The 9,466-nt window shown below is 38.2% G+C and overlaps 2 protein-coding genes and 1 non-coding gene across 4 annotated transcripts; 2 read left to right on the top strand and 1 right to left on the bottom strand.

Moving 5' to 3' along the window:
• Positions 1–286: 286 nt before the first annotated feature.
• TRNAA-CGC (transfer RNA alanine (anticodon CGC)) lies at positions 287–359 on the top strand. The gene has a single exon. It is a non-coding gene; the product is annotated as a tRNA-Ala (tRNA).
• A 156-nt stretch (positions 360–515) lies between these two features.
• On the top strand, positions 516–7,514 carry LOC132175324 (uncharacterized). 2 transcript variants are annotated; one of them, XM_059587222.1, is made up of 12 exons: positions 516–1,045; positions 2,236–2,399; positions 2,842–2,922; positions 3,100–3,179; positions 3,567–3,651; positions 3,987–4,406; positions 5,149–5,256; positions 6,002–6,069; positions 6,201–6,288; positions 6,408–6,479; positions 6,560–6,613; positions 7,043–7,514. In XM_059587222.1, the coding sequence occupies exons 1-12, from the start codon at positions 607–609 to the stop codon at positions 7,121–7,123; spliced, it is 1,740 nt and encodes a 579-aa protein (XP_059443205.1). In that variant the 5' UTR covers positions 516–606; the 3' UTR covers positions 7,124–7,514. The 2 variants fall into 2 exon arrangements, with proteins under 2 accessions (XP_059443205.1, XP_059443206.1); XM_059587223.1 differs by having other exon boundaries at positions 2,845–2,922.
• Positions 7,515–7,780: 266 nt separating this feature from the next.
• On the bottom strand, positions 7,781–9,397 carry LOC132174743 (RNA pseudouridine synthase 3, mitochondrial-like). The gene is made up of 4 exons (XM_059586401.1): positions 8,881–9,397; positions 8,644–8,745; positions 8,378–8,536; positions 7,781–8,210 (listed from the first exon to the last, which is right to left on the bottom strand). The coding sequence occupies exons 1-4, from the start codon at positions 8,956–8,958 to the stop codon at positions 7,836–7,838; spliced, it is 714 nt and encodes a 237-aa protein (XP_059442384.1). The 5' UTR covers positions 8,959–9,397; the 3' UTR covers positions 7,781–7,835.
• Positions 9,398–9,466: the final 69 nt, after the last annotated feature.

Below are 9,466 nucleotides of genomic sequence, written 5' to 3' on the forward strand. Positions count from 1 at the left end.
AGTACTATTTGTATAAAAAAAAAAAATCCAAAGGTTTTGAACCACATTTTATTCCACAACTATACAGCCATGCCAATGTGTGGTTATAACCAACTTTTCAAATAGTCTTTATTAAAAAGAAAAAATTCAATGGGTAGTTAAAACTGTCACGTCAATACTATGGCCTTACCTCAAAAGAACAATGTTATATATTACTCCTTCCAGGCTAATGGGTGGTCAGCCCATAATATTTAGCACTTGCTTACATTAAATACAATACAATTCAGTTAATGACTTTTATCAGCTCGGGGGTGTAGCTCATATGGTAGAGCGCTCGCTTCGCATGCGAGAGGCACGGGGTTCGATTCCCCGCACCTCCACAATACATTTCTTTTGCCTTGATTTGGTTTAATCAATCAGAGATTCAGCCTTCAGATTCAAAAAAACTCTCCCCATATTCTCATCCCATACACCTCCATGCACGCAAACTCTCTCTCTCTCTCTCTCACACTGACACCCGATCTCCTCCTCTCACAACCTCTCATTCCTCATCTTCATCCGCCAAAAAAACACATATAAATTCCTCAAACCTTTTCTTCATTTTTGCTCCAATCAAATTCCCACAAAATGACACTCAACTTGGGCTCCCCTTGGCTCTCTCGCCTCTCTCACCCTCCCCTCCCCAGGCTCTCCGACACCTTTGCCATTAACAATAACACTTCTTCTTCTTCTTCTCTCTTGCCTCTCTTACCATGCACCGGCAGTTCATTGACTTTTGCCAACTTCTCCAAGACCCTCAGGGCCAGAGCTTCTCTGAGCGAGAGCGAAAGTGGGGTGGCTGGGGACTCGGCGGTTTCGCAGCTGTTGGGCGAGGATTTGCTTGCTAAGGTCTCCGCTGCTAAGGATGCCAATGAAGCGTTGGAGATGATTGCTGACAAGTCTGGGACCAGTGGAGGTGTTGTCGGAGTTGATGACTGTTGCTTGATCATAACAGCCGCGCTTCAGCGCAACAATGCGGAGCTGGCCTTGTCGGTTTTCTATGCCATGCGCACGAGCTTCGACCAAGGTAAAGTATGAGGTTTATTGGTACAGCTTTTGGGTGTTACTTGAATTGTTGGATTGCTGATGAATTCTTCTGTATATATATATATATATATATATATATATATATATATATATATGATTGATTTCGATCTTTGGGGCTGTGTGCATTAATTCTTGGATTTGAAGAGTAGTATAAAGTATATTCAATGGAGACTGGAGTTACGTTGACAAGAGGATGGTCAGATAGAACATGATACATTGTGTAGTAACCAAAGTAATTGGGAAGTACAGATTTGCTGCTATTGTTTTGTTATGAGTTTTGATAAATGAGATGACATAGTGAATAATTGAGATTTATATATCTGGGTCCCGTTGTCTGCAAGCGAAATCGTAGGGTTGAAATTTGTGTTCGCATGTTAGATTTGGATTGTGTGGAGACTATAAGACTATATACGTTAACTCTAACCTCAACCATGTAATTAAACAAATCAAACCTTTCTACTCTAACTCGCTAATTCTGCTAATTTCGTAATTTTGTGTTGGGTTTGTGCGGCGCAGTGTCTGCACTAAGTAGTCTGGTCAACAATTGCCATCCCTACGAAATCAAACAAAAGTTATTTGATGGAAAACCTCAACCAGTTAACTGGATTCGTGAGGTTGCTGTCTATTATAATTGTAGTGTTTTTCATCAATTCTTGTTGCACAACTTTGCAGAATATAAAACCAAATGGAATTCTAGTGATTCTACTCTCTCAAGTTATCTCTTGGCTTGGGTCTCCTCTGTTTATTCAAACTTAAACTCTGCTGCTGTTGTTTAACTTCAGTAGATCTCCTTAACGTTTCTAATTGCTTCAGCTCCTTGTCTGATGAGACTTCAACCTTATCTTCAATAGTCTGGTACCCCAATTCCAAGATTCCTTTTTGGATTACAGAAAGGATGGGGGTTGTGGGAGGTTGTTGGGTTTATCCATTATGTTCACCTATGCAATATTTATCAGCCTTTTATTATTTTTTGGGTAAAACTAAAATATGTTGACTTAGAGCTAGTCTAAGTGATTTTGCTGGATTATAGTAGTGCATTTGGTGAATTCAGGTTGTTATAAGAAATTCCCGTGCCAAATGTCATGCTCAGATTTCCTGCACTGACATATATTAAACTTTTCTTGCATGATTTGTACGCATTTATGTTGCTGATAACTTAAACACGGGCAGGTGCGAGTGAAAATAGACCTTCTGTTGAGAGATGGAGGTGGACCAGGCCAGACGTACACGTTTACACAACATTAGTTCAGGGTCTTGCAGCTTCATTGAGGGTTTCTGATGCTCTTAGGATAATTGAAGACATTTGCCAAGTGGGAGTATCTCCTGGGGAGGAGGTATGAGGCTAATTTTACTTCTTCTTTTTTTTTTTTTTTGCCTATTGCTTTTATATTTTTCTCTTCTCTTCTCTCTCTCTTTCTCTTGACAGTCTACCTTGCCAAAAAACACTAGAGAATTTTTGTGGCTAATTTTACTTTCTTTTTTTTTTTTGCCTAATGCTTTTATATTTTTCTCTTCTCTTCTCTCTCTCTCTCTCTCTCTCTTGACAGTCTACCTTGCCAAAAAACACTAGAGAATTTTTTCCCCAAGTACCTTATCAAACTCTAATATCTGGCTATGCCCATCTCTCTGCAGTATGTTTTGTATTCTACTGGGTATATCCATTTTGATAAGTTTAGCTACAAAATATGACCTTCCTGTTTGTAGTCTGGAAATGCGACCTCTCAGTTACTGTAATGTTATTGACTTTACAATGTTTTCAATTTTATGGATGTTTAGCAGGTCCCTTTTGGAAAGGTCGTGAGATGTCCAAGTTGTATGATAGCTGTTACTGTTGCACAACCCCAACATGGTATTCAGGTATAGACAGAAAAGCTCCAGTAATGATCTGGTCTATTACTAACTTTGTGGGGAATACCTAGGATCATATAGTTTGTAGAAATTAATGCTACTCATGCCACAGATGTGGTGCACCCAAAATGTTTAGAGTTGATAATGAATGATGCTTGTTAATGAGTTTATAGTACTTCTATGCAGATTGTATCTTGTGCAAAGTGTCGCTACAAGTACGAACTTATTTCTGGTGACATAGTTAGTATTGAGTCAGAAGAAATCAGGTTGGTTCCATCTGGTTTGTTCATTTATTACAAATTTTATGCTGCTTGTTTAGTATTCTATTGCTATTCTTGCTTGGGTTAGTGATTATGACAGCTTCCATTTATCTATCACAATATTTACACAATTGGTCTGGTATTTCATGGATTAGCAATGGCTGTAACCAGCAAAATTTATCAGCTTGCTTCCATTTATTTGTGAGGGCAAAAAATTGTCTTTTCTAGTATATCAATATTGGCTTGTAAACCATATAACTCTTGGAATATACATTTGAAGTACTAAATATATTAGCAGATTTTAATTCTATATTGATCACAGAATATATTTGTGTATGATGTTGATCCTGGGATATTTCACTTCTTCTAAGGATCTCCTCCTGCCGAACGCAGCATGGATGTTCCAGCATGGAAAAGATGGCTAAGATTACTGCAAATAATGAAGCAGAGAACTCCTTCTGCTGTTCACTCTATTGTGGTATAGATTCTTGATTTAGAATGTTTAAGTGCAGATTCTTTCCAATTTGTATATTGGTAGGTTATACATGCCTTTTTTTCCAAAATGCTCTTACAAGCATGACTCATTGGATACTTTCTATTGCATGCCTATCTGTTTGTTGCAAGTTGCAAGAAGCTAAGCCAAAAGGAAAAAATTTTCTGATAAAATAACATCTGAGCCCCTCTCCATCTCATTACATATTTTTCTGAAAAGATATCATACCCATCAATGACACCCTTAGCTGCCACTGCCTTGTTAGTGTACTCTCACCTCCATGCCTCATTTAATGATTGCTTTACCCTTCCAAATTTCAGGTAGAGACTCCTTCTGGTATGGCACGCACACACAGATTTGCCACAGAAACGGTTGATCTCCCAGCACAACAAGGAGAAAGGGTTTCCATTGCTGTAGCAGCTCCATCAAACATTTATAGAGAGGTAGGTCCTTTCAAATTCAGTCCAAAGGCCCCCAATTTCTACCCTGGAGAGCCCATGTGCCTGACCAACCACAAAGATGGCCGGGAATCACTATTATTAAGAGCCCCACAAAAAGAAGGAAGCTCATCGTTACTCAACCCCTCCATCCTGTTTCCACTTCTGGCTGTGTTGGCCACCGGGGATGCTGCCTCTGGGATTATTGACCCAAGCTTGCCCCAGTTCCTCTCAGTTGCTGCAGTTGCATCTCTTGCCGTGGGAGCCACTTTAAATGCTTTCGTTTTTCCCCAGTTGAATCAAGTAAGATATCTTTTGTTGTTTTCAGTATGAAATTTCCCTCTCAAATGATTGTCGTCATTGAGATTTCAATTTCTATGAAGACTGCTGTATGGCTCTTTCAGTCTCTTCAGGGCATTAATAATCTCTGGCTATGCATATTTCTGCTTTCCTTTCACCTATTCCTGTATTTGGTATTTAAGAGAAGTGGATTAAGAAATGATAATACACAACTCCATATTACTTCCCTGTTTGCAGTGAAAGAACATTAATACTACGATACAAATCCGGTATTCTTTAATTTGACAAAAAGCAGTTCTGTATATCTTTGGTAATTCATCCGTTACTCTTACTTGTAGTCTGGAATGCATGCCTCATTAATATCATGTTGTACAAATATGTTTGACTAATTGTATTATAACCATCACAAATCATGGGTGATAGCTGATTCCTTTAAACATACTCCACTTTCTCTGATTTCACATTCTATCGAATCATATGGAGCATAGCACTAACCAGAAACACAGAATTTCTCGAATATTTAAAAACCAGCTAGCTAAGCTTTTCTAGATTGTGTGTATTGTTAAGCTAATGTATTACTGCAAATCCTAAACTAAACATTGCCATCAGTGAACCTAGATAGATATCAGGATGGTTTCATTTTACTTCTGCAATGTGATTTTACTCTTTGTTTTGATCCATTTAAGATTTTTCCCATGGAATGAATTTATGCATATCCATTTATCCATTTCTTCATTTATGTCAGCTTCCTCAAAGATCTGTGGATGTAATTGCTATCAAGCAGCAACTTTTATCTCAATATGACGTGCTTCAGTCTCGCATCAAGGAACTAAAGGAAGCTGCTGAAAAAGAGGTATGCTCCCATGCCAGTAAATGATTGCATGGTAAACCTTTTTTTTTTCTTTTCTTTTATTTAATGAGTTGAGCCAGTAGATGTGTGGAGGATACCCCTCAAAGATTTTGACATAGGTTTTATGATATGAATTGGGATGTCAATGTCAGAACAGTATCCATACAAATGCCCTGGCAAGCCTGATGATACAATCATTTCAAGTCCAATTTTTATTCAAAATTTATATGGACAAGAAAAAATTATCTGAAAAGTACAAAATGAAGGATGTGTCTAGGTCAATAAATATGCCTCCTTTTCTATTAAGCAAGCTGAATTAACATCTTACTTCTCACCGAATTAGTCTTCAAATCACAACCGAAACGCTAGGAGATATATCAAGATTATGTATATGAAATCCACTCTGATGCTTTAGATACACGCGTGAAACACAGCTTTCTATAAACAAGTTGACTGCTCTTAATTTTTCTGATTTATAGACTAGAAACTTGAGGATCATCACATGTTGCTTATGAATCTTCTCATGGATCACCATATTATTTACCAATGAATTTTCTCAGAGTTATATGTCTATAGTTGGTGGTGCGACATGATATAATTTTTGAGCTTGAAGAACCATTCAAACTAGTAATAAATCTATAAAATCATCTGGACAATGACAATAACATGTTCCACCACATTACTTCATACATCAGCTACTAAAGTAGCCGTAAGTTCCATATGATAAATTCATTTGCTTTCTGTGTAGGTTTGGATGTTGGCTCGAATGTGCCAACTGGAGAACAAAATACTTGCCGTAGGAGAACCTTCTTATCGGTGAAACCCTCCTAACATTACTAGTACTCCTAACCTTCTTGTCGTTTGATTGACTGTTATTTAGTAGAAGGTTTTGAGATTTATTTTGTTTCAACTGCACTCTTTGAAAGTATTCTTTGGTTATTTTTTAGTGCTCGAAGAAGTAGAGTCAAAAGAGTTCGAGAAGGCTTGGAAAACTCCCTTAGGGGAAGGATCGAACTGATTGACAGCTATGCAAGAGTATGTTTCCTACATGACGGACACCCTAACTCCACCCCCACCCTCCCAAAGAAAATTCTCTATAAAGTTTGTTTTTCCAAAGCATAAATTGATGTGCAGTGATACCATCCATTTGACAGATTTCTTCAATGGTTGAAATCGAAGTAGAATTGGACTCTGATGTTCTTGCCGCTGAAGCAGCAAGCAACGTGGTGCGCACATCCTGATTATCAATTTCTTCTCCAACACTATCTAACATGCATAGCCTTATCTAACTCGGTCCTTGTTACAGGAAAGAATTGCTGAACAGATACAACAAATAATGGAGCTAGAAAATCTTGAAGAGGCAAGTTCTTTTCACTTGGAAGTACTTTTTTTGACTTGGAACTCAGAATTGGAAAAGACTTTATTGATATTTTCTAAACAGAATTTGCCATAAATTTATTTTATAAGAAGAAAATAATTCTTGGATTTTCTGATATGAGAAACTAGAACTACCATCAAGGTTTTGCTTACTTGGCTATCATATTTAGGTCCTTTGTTTTATAGGAAATTGGGATACTCGAGTCCAAAGGCAATGATTAGTAGTTTCTCCTCAACCAGGGGTTGGGATGAAGTGAAGTAGAATAGACTAGGATTGTGAGTGATCTTGTAGTCTGAGAGAGATAAAGAGAACGCACTTCTTCTCAGCCACTGAGCTGGCCTGCCTTGATTTTTTGCTCTAGAATGCATGCATGCATTTATCTTTACTACTAATGTCTAATTTTCTTTCCAGAGATGGAGAATACAAGCAGAAGCAAACGATGAGGCAGAAAGACTCCTTAGTTCACAATCCATAGCCACGGAAGAGATTTAAACATATTTAAACAGAAAGACCCAAGTAGTCTGTCTATTCATTGCTTGTGTGCATTGCTCTATCCATTGAATGGCTTGCTCCAAGAAATCCTTTTGCTTGGACCATTTAAGGAGCAGTCACCGTTCCTCTGTGACAATTACCCGAAGGATGCCAAACAGTGTGCTATGTTTAACAACCATGAACATAACATACCACAAGAAGAATTTAGTCTGTGCAAGATTGTGGAAATGGAGGATGGTGGCAACAGAAGGTTGGTGTTTACTGTTTGGTTGTCTCACAGATGCTGAAGACTGTTCCGGCGACTCACTCGAAGACGAAGGCATTATGATGTAAATTTTCAATCACTTGTATTGTTCATTGCAATTTTTATATTGACCACCTAATTCATACCCACAGTGTAGTACAATTGCTTTTCAAAAAACACAGAAAGAAAAAGAACTGTTGGGGTGTAAAAAGTAGTATATTTCTATGGATCCCACCTGATGCTTCTGGATACAAAAACTTCCATTGAACAATGAAACCATTCATGAAGGGAGAGGATGGGGTGGAAAAAAGTGATTATAATTGCTTTGGAGAATAGTCATGAAACATAATCTATTCAAAAATGATTTACAAAAATTCATAATATTAACTAATAAAATTACAATATAAGTTAAATTGATCTACAGTAACACAGATCTGGCTCTACAAAACACTTAACTTTCCTGAATTCTTATACCAAATACGAGGACATAAGATTCCAACTAATTTTCATGTGGGAAGGCATCGATCCCACAAACCGAAGAAGATCTGGCTTCGACCTAACTACCGGATGCAGGTTTTCTGAGTTTTGATCCAAAACTTGAAGGAACTTTGCGATGTTGGGAAGGACAAGCTCCCTACAGTGCAGATGTAACAAAGGAACCTTAGATAAAACACTTCCTTTCTGAACATCCAGACCGTCTGGCCTTCGCAACTTGTACGGTTTACCAGTTGTTGGCTCAATATCAACCCTAGGCATTTGCTTCCATCTCTGGTGAACAAACCAACCATACTTGTAGTCACCCACAATCGGAGCGCCAAGAGCTTCGGCACAATGAACGCGGAGCTGTAATAAGATGATTGAAATTAGATAGCTATATGTGGATAAAAAAGGGAAGAGCTCCATTCGTTTACACCGGCCTCACAAGAGAGAGAGAGAGGGAGATTTACATTAGGTAGGTGAGAGGGCAAGTGTTTGCTTATGGAGAATGGAGAGAGAACACAACACGGTACCTGATGCTTCCGGCCAGTAACTGGTCGTAGTTCAATCCATGAGCATCCACTTATCATAGGACCAAGAACCCGATATTCAGTTATGGCCTCTTGAGAAGCTTCTAAACCTGATTGATGAGCCAAGATGACCCTTTCAGTCTTCCCATCATTAAGGAGCACCTGCAAATGATAACAAGGAAAGATATACATTCAAGTTGTTATCTCTTTTGGATGAATCTATTGTTGGAAGACAATATTCACTGCTGATACAGAGACAGACACAGAACCTTTGTAAGAGGAGCACAAATTAACCCTTCCTTTTCCCTGGGAGAGCCTATGACCAAAGCCCAATACCTCCGATATGTTGCTTGACATGCATCATTCCAACCCTAAGATTACATACAAACATATCAGCCTAAAGACTAAAAAATTGAAGCTTTCAACCATTTTCCCCATTGTGTTCTAGAATTTACATTCACTGCCCGTGCTGTACCTAGAGCAAGCAGCAGTGTGGGTATGTGTACCTTGCAGGACGAATTTTCTTTATTTATGTCACTAAATAACCACTGAAGATGATCTACACTTTCTTTTGTTCTCCCCATCAAGAGGAGGCCGCTGCTCTCTCGGTCGAGTCGATGAACCTAAGAAAGTAGGTCTATGAGAACAGCAACCACAAAAGCTCCTAAAAAGAACTAACGATTTAAGATAGCTACTGGTAATAATAGTGGGATCACAAGTAGCGTGCAACAAACAATCCAAAAGAACCCAGGGAGTAATTTTCAATTTTCCCTTTAAAAAAAGTAATAGCAATATGAAAAAATAATGAAGTAAATACCTCTATTCTTAAAAAACAATACATGTATGACAGGGGGTGTCATGTTGAACAAATGATAATTGCCCTCCAAATATTTGTGCATACAACTACACAAATTTAAACACTGGACACATGTTTCTTCCTGCACATCAAATTAACCAATATAGCACCTATCTTCTTTCTCAACGTCTCACTACCCCGTTCAACTATCTTCTTGATACCACTGAGCAATCACACACACACAATAATCTCAGACAGAAAAAGGAACAAGACTAAAAAAGTATTTTCTAATTTTT

Source organism: Corylus avellana, chromosome ca3 (genome assembly GCF_901000735.1).
Source record: "Corylus avellana chromosome ca3, CavTom2PMs-1.0".
Lineage (NCBI taxonomy): Eukaryota > Viridiplantae > Streptophyta > Magnoliopsida > Fagales > Betulaceae > Corylus > Corylus avellana.

Excerpts from the sequence above, each read along its gene's own strand:
- LOC132174743 (XM_059586401.1), bottom strand. The coding sequence starts at position 8,958 with ATGGGGAGAACAAAAGAAAGTGTAGATCATCTTCAGTGGTTATTTAGT. Across the intron at positions 8,746-8,880 it reads AAGAAAATTCGTCCTGCAAG|GGTTGGAATGATGCATGTCA; the intron begins GTACACATACCC and ends ATGTAATCTTAG. Across the intron at positions 8,211-8,377 it reads TTACTGGCCGGAAGCATCAG|CTCCGCGTTCATTGTGCCGA; the intron begins GTACCGTGTTGT and ends ATCTTATTACAG.
- LOC132175324 (XM_059587222.1), top strand. The coding sequence starts at position 607 with ATGACACTCAACTTGGGCTCCCCTTGGCTCTCTCGCCTCTCTCACCCT. Across the intron at positions 1,046-2,235 it reads GCGCACGAGCTTCGACCAAG|GTGCGAGTGAAAATAGACCT; the intron begins GTAAAGTATGAG and ends AAACACGGGCAG. Across the intron at positions 6,614-7,042 it reads AGCTAGAAAATCTTGAAGAG|AGATGGAGAATACAAGCAGA; the intron begins GCAAGTTCTTTT and ends TTTTCTTTCCAG.